Here is a 22,529-nt window from a genome sequence, read left to right as displayed (position 1 = left end):
AATGCAAGTAATTCGATAATAAAAGTACGTATTGTATGTGTGTATAATAATATGATTTAGTGACTGAATATATATTATGTATCGTACTAATTGATTTGCATTTACAGTTGCGAGTGTGCGGCAAATTATTATTATACCGTTCTAACGCGCGCCGCCGGTTAACGGTCGCGTGTGCATATCTTATATCATTTATTATGATAAATAAACGAACGAGTCACCTATTGCAATAACTAAAGACCGGAGTCCCGTGCAAATGCATCTTTTTGTGGCGTGTTCTATAGATCCTTTAGAAACGAGCTAAAAATCCAAATCAAGAGGTAATTTAAAGAAAGTTTTATTTTGCACAAAATCGAACGTTTTGGGATTTTTTTTTATAAAAATGTATTAATTTATACTTTTTTTGCTCCATAACATTTATTATAACATCTACTTTATCATTGCCATATCATTATTTTGTTGTATGAAGTATTGGACTTTTATATCTAAAATATAAATATCGATATCATACGATGATATTAAGATAATGACAATACTACTACGATTGTCGAATACACATAGGTACGTAGCCACGTAGGTACAACAGTCTATTCGCAGCAGCCATGGTCAACTCCTGTTTTATATAAAAATTTTATAGCTGATATACTTGATTATATTATATACATGTATATTGTATACAGATAATAGATTCATAATTTTACAAAAAAAACTTAGAAGTGTACATGATAATAAATTATACCCTATTATAATACCCTTAAGTCTTTTCTTTGTTGTTTAAGTCAGTCATGACAGAAATAAAATGTTTACCCGAACGTTAGGATATTACGACATAATATACTATAAAAATACTTGGATATAATTTACATGAAAACATATTTTAATCGAATATTCTAAATTAGTTTATTATTATTTTATTTAAATTAAATTATTTTATTTCTAAATTTTATAGCTATAATTTTATTAGTTAATGTCAACTAATAAAAAATAAATAGCATTAAAAATATAATTTAAAGTACTTACCAATAAGGAAAATTTTGTTTTTGCGCGATTTTGTACATTTTAACATTTTAATTGCACGTTTTTTAGATGTTAGCTACACAAAAATCCGGTCTTTATTAATATTTTATACTTATTTGATCGCTTCAACTATAATTACGTTTATAAAATCGCAATATTGAAGCCGGGTGGTGTTTAATGCGACATGTTGATCAAGTGTTACGGACTTAAAGCGTATCGGTTACATCTGCATCACTCGCTTTTATATGGCCCCGTACGCTCTATAACGCTGTATGAGTTAAATTCATCGGGAAATGTTTTTCATTTTTTGCAAATTATCGTAATCAATAAATAAATATCTATATAAAATTTATTATAAAAATATTAAAATGTGCAAAATCGAGCAAAAACAAAATTTTCCTTATTGTTAAGTACTTCAAATTATATTTATAATGCTATATATTTTTTATACTATAACTATTTATTAGTTGGCATTAACCATTAAGTATTATAATAAAATATAAAATTTCAAAATACAATAATTTAATTTAAATAAAATAATAATAAACCGATTTAGAATATTCGATTAAAATATATTTTCATGTAAATTATATCCAAGTATTTTTATAATATATGTCGTAATATCCAAACGTTCGGGTAAACATTTTATTTCTGTCACGTCTGACTTACACAACAAAGAAACGACTTAAGGGTATAATTTAATCACAAAAATACAATTTAAGTTAAAGCAATATACATATATGTCTCTGAGAAGGATGAATTAATGTTTGATAAAAGTGAACAATTACCATGTGTACCTTTTATTTGGTAAACCTTTTGCCTTTTTTGCGTTTTGAGTTTATAATTTGTATATATTATATATTATACGTACCCAACGAAGAGATGAGATTGCCCCAAAGCTCGGCCGTCTGCCAAGCCAGAAAGAAGAATCCGAAGAACCGGACGACGATACCGTCCACCTGTTGATCGGTGAGCTTGGCGTACACGGCCCCGGTCTGCGTGAGGTACGTGGCTTTCGCGGCCCACATGGGCGCGGCGCCCAGGCCCACGAGCACGCCGGCCGGCACCAGCGTGTAGAACCGCGGGTAGAACTGGGCACCGATGTACGGTATGTAGCACAGCATGGACAGGCAAAGGGTCCACTTGACGGTGAGCCGCTTGATGAGGAACGTGGGCACGAATATGCAGCTGAGCACCAGGGCCGCGTAGATGGCGGACAGGGACACGGTGCCCAGGCCCTCGCGGGCGTTGATCGAACTCTGCAGGTTGGCCGTGCCCTGGAACGCGGTGAACTGCACCATGAACGCCAGGCTGATGGTGGACACGTTCTTCAGGATCCGCCACTTCTCCTTGGGCGACATTTTGAACTTTCCCTTGGTCTGGTCGTCGTCGCCGTCGCCGTCGGTCATGATGTTGCCGAGCGGCGGCTTGGCCAGGTCCCCGTCGCCGGACTGCATCAGGTCGTCCCGCTTGAAGCCCTGGTTCTCGTAGCCGCCGACCACGGATATCGTGTACACGGCCACGTCGGACGACTGCTTGCCATCCTTGCCCTGTTTGTTGCTGCCAGTCGTGTTTTTCGTCGTCGACTTGCGGTGGTGGAACAGGCTGCTGTCCACGCCGAAGCTCTCGCGGCGGTCGGCGGACGCCACCATGTCGGCCCTGTCGCTGTTGACGCTGTTAACCGCTGCGGTGTTAGCTGTCGCTGTCGCTGCGATCGAAGATCAAAACGACGACCTGTGGACGAGATCAACAGATCGGTGAGTAACGATTATATTAGTTACGACAATATTATACAGTATAACAAATTATAGTGTACCTAAATAATTGTTAGCAAAAGTTTGGAGTTTATTAGTGCTTTTTTTTGGCACTTATCGCACTCCCGGGAGCATTAAAAAGGGCTTTTAAACGGTTATATAATATCTTAAGTATAAATCCGTTTCGTGTCGTTTCGATCGAAATCGAGTAGATTTTTTCAAAAGTTTTTTCACGCTTAAAATAAACAAATAAGAACGCTTTTTTCGACAATCTATTATAAATCACTTTTTTAACGATTTATTATTTCGCTATAGAAAATCCGAAGTCTATCGATAACGTTGGCGGCGAGTTCAAGTATTGTAACGCGTTGTCGCGCTCAGTGGAAAAATTAATATAACACGATTAATAACGAACATCTCAATACTGGAACTCGCACGCTTCTGTCAGAAATCGAGTGGTACCTAAATAATAAAAATATTATCATACGTGCTGCGGTGTATATACGCGATATTGTTGTGCGTAATTTTCTTGGCCGCGTTCCTCTGCTCCGCCGAACCGACGACGGACACACATGTGTGGCGAAATGCCGTTCTGTCGATGGTCGCGAACCGGTTTTTTTTTTGCGAAAAAAAAAATCGCATAAAATACGCTCTCGCGAGACGATGTTACTCGGTGCCGTGAGCGGGCGCGCGCGCGTGTGCGTGTGATACGCGTTCTTCACGACTACTTATATATATACAACGGAGATATGTCCGTAACTCCGCGGCTTTAAATAAATAATTTAATAATATTTTGTGTATAAAAATAGTAAGTGTTGTGCGTAGAATTTAAAAATTATAATAAATAAATAAATAAAAACCAACAACATAGTGTCGCGGATTTAGGAGGAGGGAATAATATTATTAAAATTGCGACGCGACGGCCACACCCCGCCCTTTGACACCGCCGGCCGCACCGCTCACTCGTGGGGGAACCCGAACGACGGAGACGACTTGGGTTTCGCGTATTATAAACTTACGAATATTAATAAAACGTATAACGCTATGCGTATATACCGAGACTGGTTACTGGTTAACAAAGAAAAAAAAACGTGTATGTTAAAAATAGTATATTCACCCAGTATGTACCGTATTAATATAACACGCATACGCGTATATTTAAACGTATGTGAGAACGAGTCTCGTACTACTAGGAGAGGGTAGATATAAGCGGAGGAGAAGTCCCCAGACGCGGGTGTTTCAAATAAGTATATACGCTCAAATAATATATTATATTATGCTATAACAGTAATACTCGTACGATTTGTACACATAATCACTTAAATAGATATACCTATGGTATATATATTATTATATTTGTCGTATATTGTTGTTTTAGTACTCGTAATATAGTCAAATGAATAATTTTGTAATAATATAACACTGTTGATGGTTTTAGCCGTCGACGCGCAGGTCCTTTTGTTTTCGATAAAATTTCAAAATCTATCTATAATGATATACAACTTAAGTACTTTGGACGTGTCAGTTTTCTTTTTGAAACGACGTATGAATGTAATATGTTATTATATATTTAATAACATAATTAATTTGATTGAAAACGGCAAATAAATTATGTATGCATTGCCTAACCCTGCAAACAGGCCAAACGAGCATCCGTTTTAAAAACCGAAAAGCGTTGACCGGTTTTATGAGTAAGCCAATTTGCACTGTGTAACAACTTTATGTTTTGAAATGTGCGTAGATTTGGAATCAAAAATTTAAATAAACATTCACCTCAGTGACGATTGCCTACAGATAAATAGATAATCGTCTCGAAAGTCAATAATTTAGTGATGAGTAAACGTTGTGTCTGATGAATAATAAACAATTATAACGATAGAGCATCTATAATGACAAACGTAAATGTTAGCGAAAATTTTTATGTTCTGGTGCTATAACCGTCGACCAGGAGTTAAACGAAAACAAAAAATCCGGCACACATACGGGCGACATATCAATAAAACCGAATCGCAATGATACACGTAGTCGTAGACATTTTATATCGGGTGATTTATTTAACTCGAGACGCTAATAATTTAAAAAACTATTAACAACTAAGTAAATATTTTTATACATGATTTTAAGAAAATAAAAAAAATTTTTTCTAAAAAATTTGTTTAATTTTTAAAATGTTTTACCGTTTGAATTCGTGCATTTATAATTATTAGTTCCAAAAAATAATGCTTTTGAAGTACTTTGATACATAAAATTGAATTTCGAACTAGCAGTTTGTGAATTATTAGGAAGGTATTCAAAAATTATTAGAGTGTGGTATACATGGGTACAAAATGTTGGTCCACTATAATTCCGCTCATCTAAACGTTAAATATTCCTAAAATATAAGCTATTGGTGTGAAATTCGAATCCTATTGATCGAAGTTCTCTGGGCAATATTACTTGAATATACTTTGAAAAGGATAACGGTTAAAAAATAAAAACGTTTTCTGAAATAATAACTCATATAGGTAATATGTCTTACGTTGAATGGATCACCCCGTATTATACTGCACATATTATATACGACCCACGCGTGCGAAAAAAATTCAAACTATACGTGTAGCGGAAAACTTGCGCTGGACAAGGTTATACTTTCTCCCATTGTGCATTCCGGGAACCACTAAACACACACGCACATAATACGTACGTATACGTTTTATTCTGTATGTAATTATGTATAAATATATATATATAGGCGTACCAGCTGGCAGACGATCTGGGACTACGAGCGCCGAGGTTCGCACAATTTATTATTATTTTTATTGTTATTGGAGTCAAGGCGAACGCGAGTTGATTTTTGACTTTGAAATTTCCGAAATCCGTCGTCTGATATCTGGGTCATAATATATTGTATACATATAAATTAATTACATCAACATTAGGTATATATGTATTATCGCGATAAGTTGTGTCCAATATTATACTATTGCACACGTTACGCGTTTATTTATCATGTCATATACCTATTAGAATGTATTTTATTTTGAACACGAGACTGTGCGAGTATGACTATTAACAATCTAATATTAACATTGACTAATGTTTTCGAATAAAAATCAATTTAAATCGTCAAATGATAAGACATGTGTAATGCCAACTAGTAATATTACATTTTACATTAACGATATCTATCCTTAATAAGTAACTGTAATATTATTTTCTTTATATTTATATACTATACAGTGTAGTGTTTATTTTAATTGACTATGCTGCACGAAGGAAATAATGCCCAGTTGGTTCTCCTCCATGCGGTGGTTAAAAAACTAGAAAAAAGATTTTATACATAGGTACCTATGTAATATGTATACCTATATAGATATGGAAGTTATATGTTTATGGGTTTATCCAAACATTAAAAAACACGTATCTAATAATTTTTGAGAAATTTCATGTAAGTATGTACGTCTACGTCAAAACGATCTCGACATTTTTGGTCTACACACGACTCATACTCGGACTTACGTAACAATTCAAACACTTGAAGGAAATTAATAATTCAGCGTTTACAATATTTGCATAGATTAAGCTCTGTAAACGAACTTACCGTCTCAGATGTTTTGTTTTTTTGAAACGGTAAAACAAACGTCTTAATTTTTTTTTTTCATCTACGTATCTATTATAGCTAAACCTAAAACTGTTCATAACTATGATTCATATTATATGTGTGCTCTGTAGTTGCAATAATAAAGGAACAAAATTACTCTCTGGGTCCTGCTTATCGACCAGAATGATGACTTTTCTGGATGGTAAGTATAATATCTCGCCATAATTTCAACGCAGCTATCGTAGATCAGTGAGTATATAATATATATATATATATATACATTTATATATTAAGTATTTGTTAATAATTAACATTATATAGCGATCGGAAACGAGTATAAAAACAATAATTATCACTGCAACAGCTACAAGTTCACATGTATTATTATTACATAAGATGTATACCTATAATGCACGTTATACTATATAGCTAATAATTCTCGTATATGGACATAGGTCGATGTACAAGTTCGTAATTACTACATTTTAGTACAAACCAAAAGATATAAAAAACGTGAAAAAATTGCAGGGTTGGGGGTATAATTATAGTATTAAAGTTCAATAACCCTCCCGGTGCACCAGTACCCTTCAATGCATTTTTTTAATTACGTTATACTTTGTCCATGTCATATTATGCACACATTTGAATATACCGTCGATCGATCATACCTACACGTCGCACGTGGTACACAAAGTTATGTACTGTTTAGTATACCTAATATGATGTGTTTGCAGTACTCGCGCGAACTGTCTGGAGTCGAAATGTCCATTTTTGGAAGCAGATTGCGCAATCGGAAGTTTAGAAAACGGAATCGACTTTTTATCGGAGACATTCGCGAAGCGGTGAGATTTCCTATTTACAAGCTGTTTATGTGTATAGTATTGTGTTCGGCACGTGGACATAATAATATATTGTGTAGTTGTACACGAACAAACAAGTGCGTCGCGCGTCGGGCCGACGGTAAAGGTACCGATGTTATTATTGTTTTTTTTTTTATGTGTCGAATGATTAATGCGTATTTACACTTGTCATTTCGTCTACACGTTTTATGTATAAATACCATTATTATGTTCTATGAATTCTTTGTAGACATTTCGCTAACGAACGACATACGATATATCATGATAATAATAATATGGTCATTTTACAATATTTCGTCCCCATTTGTAATAATATGTGGTATTTGTGGTATATTATATACGAGTATAGAGACAAAACTTCGCTTAAACAGTCGAAATCAGTACATTTAATATTATTCAGTAAAATTATTACGTATTAACCGACGTATATGTATTTTTTTGTAAATACATTTTTAAACTATGTACCTACAGCACGAGTCAAACAAGTAGAACATAAAGTACGATAATTATAAATAACATAATTATATACATAAGTATGTGTAGTTCACTGAATCGAAAGTGTTAATGTCATTTGATCCATTCCTAATGTTATGCTAATTATATTACTACATTCGTATGTATAAATTGTGTAATATATATAATATCGATCTTTATTTTTAAATTAATTTTACTCTTCGTTGCTATAGTTCTAGTGATAGAAAAACCTATATGTATAGTATATATCGTATTATACGAGTAAACATAGTTTCCGAAAAGAAATATTAAAATGTTTTTAAAAACAATTATTAAGTATCTCGTGCATTTAGCAAACACGTACGAAAAAAAATAAATAAAAAATAACAACCACACATAACAATAAATTATTATTTTAATAGTGCAACGTAATAATAATGTTGTATTGATCGAATTGCTTCAACAATATAATAATATAATACATGTAGGTACGTAAATTATTGGTGTAATTATAAATTTTAAAATCTATTGTCAATCTCTTACGGTGAAAAATCATTAGGTATACCACTTTATTACTAAACTAATATATTATAATGTAGGTAAGCTCATCAAACATAAAACTTTATTGGTTGTTGTTAATTTGTTTACGTCTTGTGCGGTACTTATGTTTCGAATTGTTTGTGAAACAAGGTTAAGAAATTGAGCCCGGTGGCGCTGAAACTGCTTTCTAAAACCATCATCACAACTATATATATACACCATATAAATTGCGCACAGCAGTATGTACCTCTGTGGTAAATATGTCATTGCCGGGACGAATATATTGGGATGTAATAATAATATCATCCTTAGCATACCTATAATGGCTATTATTCAATAAACACTTCAATTTCATAACTGTAGTTAACACGACCGAATTAAAATAGTAATTAAATATGCAATTCACGTCGATACAGTTCTACAACCAATGCATTTGCATATTATATAATACAACGTACACAAATATACTTTAATATGCTTACAATATATACGAGTATATCTATAACCTACGTATATATTATTTTTTAAGTCAAAACGTCCCTCAAAAGTGTGTTCTGAAAGTGAACAATAACTATAGCCAATAATAAAATAAGAACGTCGAATTATTATACTAAAAAAGAAAATATGATTTACGGAAAATCGTTTTGATGGTAGATTATTTCTTTATTTTTTCGAGCTACAAAAGAAATTACATTATACTATATTGGCTATCGCGAAGACGGAATTAAAATAAAAAACTTATTATGCTACAATGTTATTATTTAAAATCAATTTTTAGAACGCAAAAACTAATAAATAGATACGTTATAAAAATGTAGTTGTGCGTGACTTATATAATATTCATATTTAATCCTATACAATATGTTATTATACTATTATATTGGCGAAATAAAAAAAAATGAAAAATTGTAAATGTTGTTATTCAATAGTATGCGTCACGATTAATATTAATTTATCACTTTAGCATACATATAAATAGGTATACAGAATCGGAAATTGTAATAATACAAATTATAAAATAAAAATAAAAAATAAGTCACTAATCATAGTGATTTTTAATTGTAATAAGTAATAGTAAATAAATATTATACGAGCAATATTATGTATAATGTATATGTATTATAATTATATGCGTACTGCTCGAACTCGTATCGTGATACGTGATATCTACGAAAAAAATCGAATGAAATATTTAGTTGAGTATAAAATACGCAAAAAAAAAAATCAAGGTCGACCATTGCCGAAGTACTCAAATCGGTGAAAACAAAAAAAAAACTAACCGTTGCGGAAAAGTTATGTTGTATGTATATTACATATATTATAATATATAGCGCCTGCAGCTATGTTATTATAATAATATTATAATATTTTGTTTAATATAATATATCGTTTTACAAAGTGAAATGTTGTGTGCGGGTTTTGTTCAAAGAAACAATTATTTTAGTAAAAATATTTTTTATTATTCAAGTCAAACGATAATATGTCTTGAAAATAATAATAATATCGGATATTCAGTGTTATTAAAATGTATTATTATTTATTTTGTAGTTCACCAAAACTATTGAGCAAATATGCATATGGACATAAGACAATAATGATGGTTGAAACCAAACACGGATATAGTTGGATACAACAAAATGTTCATATTATCTTATATTTATAATGGCATATATGGGTGGCCACTTATGCTAATTTTATCATTGATTCGCTCTGTTTTTCATATTTTTACACACATGGTACATTGTCTTGATGTAGAAAAAATAAGGGTTTTCTATAAATTTCAAAAGCTAAAATTTCATGTTGTGACTGTATTTTGGCCTTAAACGCGTACTTATAATAATAGTTTTAACGATATGTAGTATATTCAAGAAATTACTTAAAGTTTCAGAAGTATTTTCGTAGTAAATTCGAATGAATAGGAAAAAGAGTACCCGTGTAACATGAAAATAATTAGAGTTACGTACAATTAGCTCATTTACTCATTAACTTATAAATAACAGTATATCTGTGTTTTATGGTAAGAATTACAATTTTTATAAGTCTAAAAAAACTTTATCACCGCAGGACGCTGTCCGAGAGTGTTTGAAATAATAGGAGTACTTAGATATACATAAATATCCAAAAAATATCATTCTATAAAATATAATATTATATCTAAATATTTATCATAGTGTTACACCATTAATCATTATAATATACATACGCACGGCGATTCCGTTATAAACTTGAACCGGCCTCGACAGTCGTGGTACCTATGTATATTTACACATATATTAATATTATTATTATTACAATACCTACTCATATGTAAACATATTAAATACATCGTCGCTGTATCGTAATAAAGTTGTTTTTACGAGACGTCTCCGGCCGGCGCCGATATAATTATTATGATGTGTAATGTAGATATTTTGACGGACGAGACACAACATTATACACTTGTAGCTGTAGTTGTGCACAACACTCGCACCAGTAGTGTAGGTATATGTGTAATATGTTATATATTAAAATAATATACATATATAATACGCCTTGAACTTGACGAGACTGTACGCCGCGTCAGCCTCTGCTCTCCACCTTCGACCGTCAGCGATGCGAAAGTGCATTGAAGACGTGTTGAAAACATTAAAAAAAAAAAACTCGATAGTTGCAGTCTGCTCGTGAATAGGTATCTGTCGTGAGACTGCCGACGGCGTATTTCTACTATACACTCGACCATAGTATATGCATGCAAATCTATACGATTGTATTGCATTATACAGTACACAATAATATTATATTATGTGTGTTAGTGTTTCCGAATATTATAATGAAACTATTTACGATTCGATCGAAAAACACGCTCAGGTATCTCGACGACGCGACCTAGGTCTTGTAAAAAAATGTTGGGAATGTTGATTTACGAAACTTAAATGAAATAACTACGCCGTGTTCGTTTTTCGTAAGAATATATTATAATATGTCACACTCAATAATATAATTAATTACTAACGTCTAAATACTATACAGCGCACAGCTGCAAATTATATATAGGTACTTCACGAAAAGTCATCCGATAGTATTCCAGTTGGTTTTTTTTTCTTAAGAATTAATTCAACGAAATTAAATCGTATTAGAAGAACGAACGAGGTTTTACTAGAGTTTTTAAATCTTGGAAATTTTAGAATAATTTTTTTTTCAACGTAATTAAACATAGCGTGTGTATCAATAATCAATTAATCATCTAATTACGTACTTTTTCTAATTACCTACTCGTCAAACGTAGAACACAAGAAAAATAGAAAAATTATTGCCGTAAAAATGGATAACAAGTAAAATAAAAATATAATCAATGATGCAATGTGTTGTATCAGCACTGTGATTTATTGGATTTATATAAGACATTTGTGTTTGATGAGTTGTTGAAAAGTATATTATTTTTATTAGACGGTCGACCGCATCGAAGACGACAATAATATAATATTTGATGATTTTGTTTATAGTATTCATTCAATTCTTATATTATACTTCTGCGACTATTACACTCGGATGTTTAATTTATCTACGATACATTCAATAATTAAAAAAAAATGTTATTATGTACAATTTAATATTCAGCGTGGAGGCAGTAACAAAAACTATTAGGTATAATAAATTCGTAATTTTTTATCGACAATACACAAAACGACAAGATGATAATCGATTGAATCGTAATAAATCGCTGTTATGAATCGCATAGATAATACAATTTATCATCATATTGTTATAATTAATTTAATACATAAATTGTTCGTTGTCACGAATTATTTTACGTTTCACATTTAATATGTACGTTGTCGTTTTGAAGAGGTTAAATAATGTAAAAACATTAGAACTTTATACTCTAGATAAACCAATATATAATATACCAATATATAATCAATATGTAATTGGAAAATATGGATACAACGATTAATGTGAAAAACTGTAGTCTTATACGAGAATGTCAACAAACACAAATGATTAAGAAATTAAAGAATTTATATAAACTATATGACTGAACATTTTGGAGTGCCATCACTGGCGATTTTCTTTCCAATTCTCCTGATTCTTTTTTTTATATTATTTAGTTATTGTACACATTATATATTTTATATAGATTATAAATTTTCGTTGTTTTTTTTTTTATTTTTAAAAAAAAGAAAGAAAAGAAAATACTAATAATTTTTTAATTACATATTTAAGATTATATGTTTAATTTTAGATATTCAATACACATATAGATATAGTCACCTAGCTGGTACTTATATTTAGTGTATCGTAATCGTATACTTACGCATTGTTTGTGGAATATTTTAGCAATTGATAAAACGAATTTCGTTGCACTCACACGCGCGCGCACGCACACACGGGCGCGAACGTAGATGTGGACGCAATAACCCAAAATGATATAAAAATACTCATTTATATATTGCTTTAATATTTTATAGGTATGTAATAATGGCTTGTTCCGATACGTGTAAAGATATTACATTATGATTGTTATATGCACATGTGTGTGTCTGTGTGTGCGTGCAGCGTGTGTGCAATTATACCTGCACATAATGGATATACATATTTAATAATGAGTACCTATGTAACTATAACATTATGTACAGACCCAAGAAAAACCATTTAAAAACTGGAATGTTTTATGCACATAATGTTATTATTATTATAATAATATAATGTATGCTGCAGTACTCTGAGACAGTGTATTAAAAAATATATAATAGTAATAATTGTGTGTTCTCGTATATTACATTGCAACTCTACCGGCAGCGGAGTTGCTCAACAACGACACGGTTTACACGGTTTTGGCCTCAAGACGATAACGATCAAACGTTATAGATTATATTTCAATTTTCGACGAGACCGCGTAAAATAGAACGAGGCCCTGCGTCGGATCCACCTTATATAGGTATGTGGGTAAGATGAGTGTCGGACGAAAAAAAAAATAAAGTGTTCGAGTATAGAAAACGTATGAATAATATTCTATGAAAGACGTGTGCTCGTCGGCGGGAACGCGGACGACCTAACCCGGAAAACCGAAAACGGCACGTCCAGACGGACCGCGGTGGAAACCCGGACGCCCGTTTCCGGGGGTGCTCGGTGGGACGGGGATGGATTTTTACGGGGTAAAAAAAAATCGGGGAGAGAAGCGTATTGTAATATTTGTGCTGCTTACCTCGAACGGGGCCCGTCCTGCGCCGTACGTTGGGCGGGCAGTGACACTCCGAAGACGTCTTCAGGGCGTCATCGCCGTCTACGGTGCCTCGTGTGGACGACTATAATGACGGTTTTCGCACTGCTCTCCCGTACGCGCCTTTATGATAATATTATCGTTTGCGGGCGGCGTAAATAACGGCGCGAAAAATATCGTCGCGAGCCGTACAAAATATTATATTTTTGCGTATATCGACCGAGTGAAGATATTAATTATGTTTTATATACTTTATTTTCTCGTCCGTTCGTCTTTCGCGGTGACGGATATATACGATCGCGGACTAGAGAGACGTCGGTCGTGCGTTCGTCGACAACGGCGGCGGCGGCGGTGCGCAGTCGGGACGCGGATTGTAGGTCAAGCGGAGGATACGCACGCGGACGGCGACAAGCGGTACGGATGACGCGCTCAGCACGACAGACGTGCTCGTACAACAGGACGCGACGAGCGTACTCATATACGCGGTCGACTGCGACGGCGGCACACGCGACCGTACACACTTACACACGTACGCACACACACACACACGGGTGCCCGAGAGAACACACTTTGGCGGAGAGAGAACGCGCGACACGAGCGCAGTGTACGACGACGACGGTAATAATTCGTGCAAATTGTATACGATTTTTTTTTTTTTTTTTTTTAATTGTCTGTATAGGACGTTTTATAATATTGTGTGTGCGTGTCTCTGACGACAATATATTTAATATAACGACTGTATAATAATGATATCGCGATGCGACGATGAAACGCGTACGGCGACCGACTGTCTGAACGATTGATCGACTGCGACTGACTGCAGACCGACTCGCTCTGTCCAGTTCGACGTCGTCGCTGTCGTCGTCGTCGTCGTCGGAGGTGGTAGTGGTGGTGGTGACGGTGGTGGTTGTGGTGGAGAGACGACGTCCGTCGCAAAGTCGTACCCCTTTTTTTCTCTTTCTTTCTTTCCGTTCCGTTTCGTTTTGGTTTTTTTTTTTTTTATTCGCGCGCGAATATCCGTCGTCACCGTTCCCCTCGCGCGACGTCCCCCGACCGCCACGGTCGCGCGCGCTCACGTGCCGCCGGCGTTCGAGCGCCGTCGATGTCTGTCGCGATCGAGACCGAACGGAAGTCGGTCGGACCCACCACCGGGTGGATCGCATACGTACACGATTTCGCTAGAATATTAATAATATTGTGTATTCGATGTTACCACCACGATATCGCGGTATATTATGCGTATCCTATGTCGACAGTCGGTTTGTAAAGGACCGAATAATTCGCCAATGGGTTGTGAACCCGAAGAAAATTGAATTGCGATCGCGGCGTATACGAGTGAATAAACCACCGAAGCTGTGGAAATCGTCTCGTCCCGCCGTGACCGATGTAACGGGTAGAGATTCCCAGCGTTAAATTCGGCGGTTTTACGACTGCAGTCGTCGATATAATTATATATTGCATATAAAAGCTACATAATCCGCCTTCCCGTTGTAACAATATAGTCGTATATATATTAACACAATATTTTATATCGTCCCGTCCATCACTTCCTCGGTCAAATTTCAGATACGCCACTGAAGCTGCAAACTCTTTTATAATAATATCAGTTACACGTCATTATGTGTAGATATTCTATAGTCCATTGAAATATAGGTATAGAGTAGACCTATACTTCCTGATAACTTCCTTGCAAAATGTCAGTATTATCGTTAAAAAGTTGTTTTTTTTTAATTTTTACTTACTGATTAATTAACTTCTTAATTAATATATACTCTTTCTGCAAATATACTATTATTATTATTATTATTATTATTATTATTATTACTATTTGAAATAATATAACTTTTTTTAGATAATATATATTTTACGTATCAAGTTTGAATTAAAAATATTTTTTAAATTCTTCTATATAATTTCTGTGATATTTCTTGATAAAATAACATTTTATAAACCTAGATAGGGACATAATACTTTTTATATGACCAACGTATTAATTAAGAAAGAAACATTTTTTTTTTTTTTTAAATAAATTAATATTTTTTTCTTTATTATTATAACATTCAATTTAGTGAGTTAAATACTTAAATATTATAATATTATTTGTGGTCTATTAAGTTTTACTTAACGATCTTGTGTTCCTGTAATTTCAATTAATTTTTCAATACCTTCTCCGATACTTAATTTTAATCCAATACAATCGTATTTTGATTCGTAGTTATTGTGAAATACATACCGCGATCTTTACGTTTCGAAATTTTTCGACCACTATGTATACCTCTATTCGTCGAAACTCCGCCATATTATACCGGGGTGCATGTCATGCACTTAGAAGCGCTTAACTTAAATAACGATTACGATTTACGGTATAGGTATAGTTTGATTTCTATACATCATACTTACCTCCAATGCACTTGTGCACGTAGATTCGATACGTTTTATAATACATATATAATTATATATTAAATGTAAGTTATTAATTATTATTGTCGAGAGACCGGTTCGTATTAATCGAATAATAAATAGGCATCGATGTTAATAATATACGTCATATACAGTATATGTATGTTTCGTATATCTATATACATTATACATAACTGCCAAGCTGCTCACTATCATTACAGTTATAATATACAATTGAAACGATGATTGTACATTTAAACAGACAAATTATATGTAGATATAATATTATATATATATTTAGGTATGAAATAATGGCGACGGCGTCGTCTTCCGTGGTGTATATACAATATTATACATACGCAGGTACCACGAATGCATACGATAACAGCGAAGACAATTTAAATTTTTATCGAAACCAACTGTTGAAATATTCACGTAAAACAAATATTTAAAAAGTATATAATTACTTTTATTTAATAACGATTATTATTTTCGTCGTTGTCATTACATAAAATAAAAAAAAAAAAAAACTAAGAAAGTTGCAAGAGCATGCCCTTTTTCACAAGCTACTGCACCAATAGTTTATACGATTAAATATTATTTGCAAATTCGAAAAATAATTAATGCGCCAATTTCTCAATGAAATATTTAATATATTATAATAAACATGTAACGAAATTGTATAGGTACCTATGTATAATATTTATTAATAAGGCTCGGTTTTTAAAGTATATACTACTTTTTTTTATTTATGAGATAGAAATATAATTTGTATGCATAAATTCGTTTCATGTCATTCTGATTTCAAATAAACCAATTTATTTTTGTTTTTTTCGGCATTTATTTATTTATTTTTTTTTAAATGCTTTTTTTTGCTGTTTTCAGTTATTTCAGTTATAAAATTTTAATGTGTTTTATTATGCTACTATAGTTATAATAAAAAAATTGAATTAATATGAAACGTAAAAACCCAAAATGCGTTATAGTATTGCATTATTATAGTTTTCGTTATCGGCTTATTTATTAAATATCTTAAATATATAGATTATATATTTATATCGATTTACATTCTACATATTAAAGCAAGCAGTACCTATACAGTCAGTATGCTTATAACATTGATATCGACCATTTCAAAATTTAAGATTTAGTGTTATAATTTGAAACCTCATCTTGGATGAAGTATGCACCGATCAATTCAGTGGATGTAGAGAATCGTTTTCTATGTATAAAAATATTCTTCGCCAGACAATTAGAGTCAGTTTCACTAGGTACTGTAAATCTAGAAAAATACATGGTAATTAATTCTTTATTTAATTATTTTTTATTTTTTTATTCATTTTCATTACTAGTTAGTGTTAATTTTTATTCAAATTTTTTTTTTTTGCTTTTTTAAAATTAAATTTACTTCTTTTTTGCTTTTTTAAAACAATCATGTCGAAAATTTCACAGCACATTGGACGGCATACGTGAAACGTCAATGATATATTATTATTGTATTCAAACGATATGTACGGTGTTGGTAATAATATTATAATATATAAGGTAACTATATGCATACCTATATGTGTGACTCACTGTGTTAATGCAAAAAGTCATTCGTCGCGATCGGTATAAACCTACCGAAATCCATGACAATATTATTCTTTTATATCTTAAATAAAAATTTTATTATTTATTTTACTTATATAAACGTCCATATTAAATAAACATAGGGACTTGAGCGAGCGGAGATAAAGTAAACGATTTTCATATCATATTATTATCTAACACCTATCAGGCCATCTATAATAGCTTACAACTCGAACGCCAACGGTTTTTCACGTTTAAACCGTTCCAAAAGTAACTACCAATAATTCTTTACTCATTTTTTTTCAACTGAACAAGTTATTAAATTTTATATTTAAACGATTAGTTAAAACTATCAATTTATTTAACACTAATACATAATATATGATATTATTGATAAATCGTAATTTAATTACCTACCTATGTTTAATACTTGTAATTAATTGGTAATTACCAAATACTTTTTAGTTTACGTTGTGACATAATACATATACGCACCTTATACGACTTAATGAGTGTAGCATATACCTACTTGCGATTTCCGTAGAACACTGAACAATAATATTATATTTTATGTTTTAAGCGATCACGCTATAAACCTCGTTTATTCGTAGTCATTTATCAATAAATTATCACAAAGGTTTTTACGACTTTGGCGGGCATTGTTGTATTAAATAGTAAATATTAGTATTATAACTTCAATTTATTTAATCAAAATGTACGTGTTTAATAGTTTTAATTTTAATCATAATGATAATATATTTTGATATATTATACATAATTAGTTAATCAATAGTAATTATTACTCTTTATGAGTGTGATAGTTTAGTTTTTATTTTGCTTATTAAATGCATCCACAGCTATACAGACTTAGGAGATAACAAAATACAGTGTTAAAATTAAATATCAGGATATTTATAAAGGACATAAACATTTTATATTTTAATATGAGTTAATGTTATTCCAATCGTAATGTAATTATAAATCTGCAATATAATATACAATTATCAATTGACATATGGCTCCTATAATACATACAACTATAATATTTAAATTATATTAGACCGATTAACATAAAATGAAAAATATAAACTAAGAATCGGCATTTTAATAGGTCAACGTCTTAATTATTATCCATATTACATATATGTGTATTGTGTGTATATTATATATGTATAGATTTCCAACTACATATTGTAACAATAAAACCAATCATTGAGTTGCTCGGCCCACTGCAGCTAACAATGAACAATAAAATTTATTTAAATACTCAAGTTTTCTAATTATATTATTGAAATCTTAGATTTAGTGCCACAATGATAATATGGTTGTCGATGGATGACAATTTATTTTTCTGGTGCTGAAATAATTCAAAATAGAAAGCTTACAAGCATAATACTATAAACATGATAAACACGTAGATATTTCTATGATTTGTTTTCTTACTGGTATAGTTTTTTTTTTCAGTAGGCAACATGTGTAATGAGTAGTGACTAATGGATACAAAAACCATTTCAAATTGTACGTGTTCACGTATGCCTAGGTAGGCATATTGTCGATCCTATATCGCGAATTTTTGCACAAAAACTTTGTAAAAAACGAACGAACACTTATTACACCTACCTATTATATCACGATTATCGCAATTGGGTGATTCCAGGACAACGATTTTTTCCTTGGTTTTATTCAAAATTTTAATTCTTATATTAATTTAAGAAAATAATAATCATGTTTTCAAATTATTAAGATAAATAATTAATTTCAAATAATTGTAGTTATTAATTTTAATTTATTGAAATTTCATAGATTATAAAAACTAATAGAGTATAAATATATAATATAATACATAAAAGAACCTAATAGACTAAATATTAGTCATAATAATACACACTATACTTTATAAATGATGTAAAATTGGTACTATTAGTTACTATTATTCGTAGAACAATAAAGTTTAATAACTCAGAAACTAATTGTTTGAATATCGAATTAGACTCGTTAAGATTTTTAAAAACATAATTTGAGTATTAAATTAAAAACAAAAAAAGTAAATTTCCCTTAAATCGTAAATTAAGTAAAAAATTCAAAAACTTTATTGAAAGTATCATCTTCAGTGTAATATTAAAAATTCAAAAATTACCATTTGTATAAAATACATTATTAAACGTAAAAAGGCGAACGAGCAGTGAACTTACTCGAAAGTTTATGGTTTTATTTTAGACATTAAATTTAAACACGAGTTGTATAATCAGTTCGTATTTCCATTTAAATTATTTAGTATCGAATGTACACGTTAATAATTTTATTAATTTATAATATATTGACTAATTACATATTTTTTTTTCAAATTTACCATCCTTGTGCAAAAATAATAAAATATTTAATTGAGTGACGTCTGCAGCATACGAAGGACACCATCGAACACGCGAAAAAAATAAATCATTTTTATTTTTATAAAAGTTCATACGATGTATTGATATGATTTTACAACATTGTAGGTTGAAGACTGCAGCAGTAAGTGTAGGTACGCATCATCTGCGAATGGTCTATTCGTTAGATAGAATAATAAATAATAATAATGGCTGTATGAAATAATGTAATAAGGACACGATCGCTGTACTATCGAATTACGGTCACCTTAATGTACGCAATGTTGTATACCTTCGACCTACCTGTATTATATTTAATAACGAAACGAAAACAATACCAACCTGGATTTATGTACCTGTTGAGCTTATAAGTTATAATAGTAACAGCAGAGGGAAAGAACCGAGAATCGGAATCAACAGGCACACACACTGCAAAACGGCGTAAAATAATAAATAACTACCTACCTAACCTTACGCGTGTTATCACGATATAATATACGATTGTAATATACCATGTTATTTATTATTAATCTATTTTAAATGGAAAACATTGCGACCCGTAATTTCGTTTGGTCCCCAAGAAAGAACTACGATTCGACCGATTTCCAACAGTGCGTACAAAGTACCTACGTATACCCACTTAGCATTTAATAAAACACTCCTATCCTACATATTATCATTATAACCTATAGTACAATATATTTTAATAATAATATGATGCCAATATACGCATACCAGTTCAAGTTGCGAGAACAATGCGTTTGTTATTATTGTAGAATATTATATAGGTATGCTATGTACCCACTACCCACTACCCGCACACCATCACGGTAATTTAATTTGTGGAATATTATTTCTTAAAACGCTGACTGTTGTTGTGTATTTAGTTTGTAATTCCGACGGCCTTATTTTTTAGTCGTCGAACAAATGGAGCGCGGTTCGCATAGCTGTAAGTTTATAAATAATAATATATAATAATTATACGCGTATCGTAGTTAGGTACGCTAAAATAGTACCTATATAATAATAATAAAATAAAATAATTGATTTAAACACACATGCGCATACAGCACGTCGCTACAGCAGCAGCTAGCGCGTGTGTCGTTTTCGAAATTTCGCAATTATATCGTTTTTACGGCGAAAACAAAACGACAATAATCAATTAGAACATTATTTTTTAATCGCTGTGTATTATCGTCAGAGTTAATGATTTCTAGTGGGTATATTTTATTCGTGTACACTGTACGTCATACATGTATAGTTAGATAGTTTAAACGCATGATGAATCTGAATAATTATAGCAGTACCCATCTATACCTATGATAATTAATAATTATTTCGATTGGTACTTATAATAATTAATATTCAAAATAGTATGAACATTGAACTTTGTCCGCTTTCTTCGATGTGTAAATGTGTCGAAGAGAAACCGAGAATACACTCGGCAACGTGATTTCGAGGGATGAGAAAAATAGGATTTTACATACACTCATCGACGGTAAAGTTAAAAAAATTCTATGATTAAAGTTCATAAAACCTATATTTCTTGATTTTTTAATATACGCTAAAGAAATAATAAATTATGTATTATTTATTTAAATAGATGAAATTTAAATGAAAATAATAATAATATAAATTAAAACTTCAATTATTACATATAAAATGCTTTATTTATTACTTAATATTACAATATGTATTATATTGCCCCATATTATGCATTGGTTTATTGATAAATTTGATAAATTTTCATAAACGATGGGTACAATCTTCATAAAATTAAGCATAGATCAATCGTTTTCTCTCCCCCCCCCTTCACAAAAAAAAAAATAAAATAAAATATAGATTACAGTTAGTATTTAAATATAATATAATACCTATATGCTCCCTGAATGCCTCTAAAATTAAAATACTAACTGATACACTGGTATGTGGGGCAAATTGAAATTGTATGCTGTTTTCAATAGTTTTCTAACGAAAAATTGGGTGATAATTTTTGTTTGGTTTATACGCAGAGGGAGGGTGAAAGTCGAACTAAAATTTTACATCCACTGTAGATCTGATTCTCTGCAGGCGCTCCTATGCATACCTACATCATAATATGGTACACAATTGGAAAGTCACTACCGATTTCACAGCCGCTAGTCAATAATATTAGTTTTTATTTTTTTAAACTTTGTCTTAAGTATGTCTTCGTTTTGCACGTCATTCAAAAATTTAAAATCCCTTTGAGCCAACACACATATTATACTGTTCCGATACAATTCAGATTGTTTTCTCACGAATAATAGCATCATTATAAATCAGCAAATATTGATTATCTTTAGAAACGGTAAATATATTTGGTTACCAGCTAAGTATACACACACACATACACTATATATATATATATATATTTATAAATTAGATATACCTATAGTCTAAACACGCGATAGACCTACGTATGTATTAATAATAGTGTAGGTATATTTTATTTTCTATTTGACAGATGAAACAGCAAAAAAACGCTCACGACCTCTGCAAGTATATGATTAAACATCAAGTTTTAGAATAAGATATGAAATTTAAAATAACGGTAAAAGATACAAAAAATGTAAAGTCACAAATACTTAAATGAAAATTTGATTTAAAAGTTTACCGACTCTTATTGATAACTATGATTTATTTAATGGATAAACCACCACCCGATAACTTTACGGTCACTTTTTTCAGTCTAATGTAAAACGATTTATTCGTAAAAAAAACATAATAATGTTATTAACATTAAATTCAATTCATTCAGTTAATTTTTTT

At 31.5% G+C, this 22,529-nt stretch overlaps 1 protein-coding gene across 2 annotated transcripts in view; it reads right to left on the bottom strand.

Annotated features, from left to right (window-relative positions):
* LOC114127397 (UNC93-like protein) overlaps nt 1–14,231 on the bottom strand; it is a 46,069-nt gene extending 31,838 nt beyond the window's left edge. Inside the window, exons 1-2 of one of the 2 annotated variants that reach the window (XM_050202028.1) lie at nt 13,387–14,231; nt 1,886–2,748 (exon numbers count right to left, since the gene is read on the bottom strand). In XM_050202028.1, the coding sequence (XP_050057985.1) occupies nt 1,886–2,666 (781 nt within the window). In that variant the 5' untranslated portion in view covers nt 2,667–2,748; nt 13,387–14,231. Of the gene's footprint in view, nt 1–1,885; nt 2,749–3,255; nt 3,405–13,386 lie in introns of those variants that run through there. The other variant, XM_050202030.1, reaches the window with a different exon arrangement.
* Between the last annotated feature and the right edge of the window lie 8,298 nt (nt 14,232–22,529).

This window comes from Aphis gossypii, chromosome 2 (genome assembly GCF_020184175.1).
Source record: "Aphis gossypii isolate Hap1 chromosome 2, ASM2018417v2, whole genome shotgun sequence".
Classification (NCBI taxonomy): Eukaryota; Metazoa; Arthropoda; class Insecta; order Hemiptera; family Aphididae; genus Aphis; species Aphis gossypii.
Note: the sequence above shows the minus strand (reverse complement) of the source record. Positions and strands in the feature narration are given on the sequence as shown.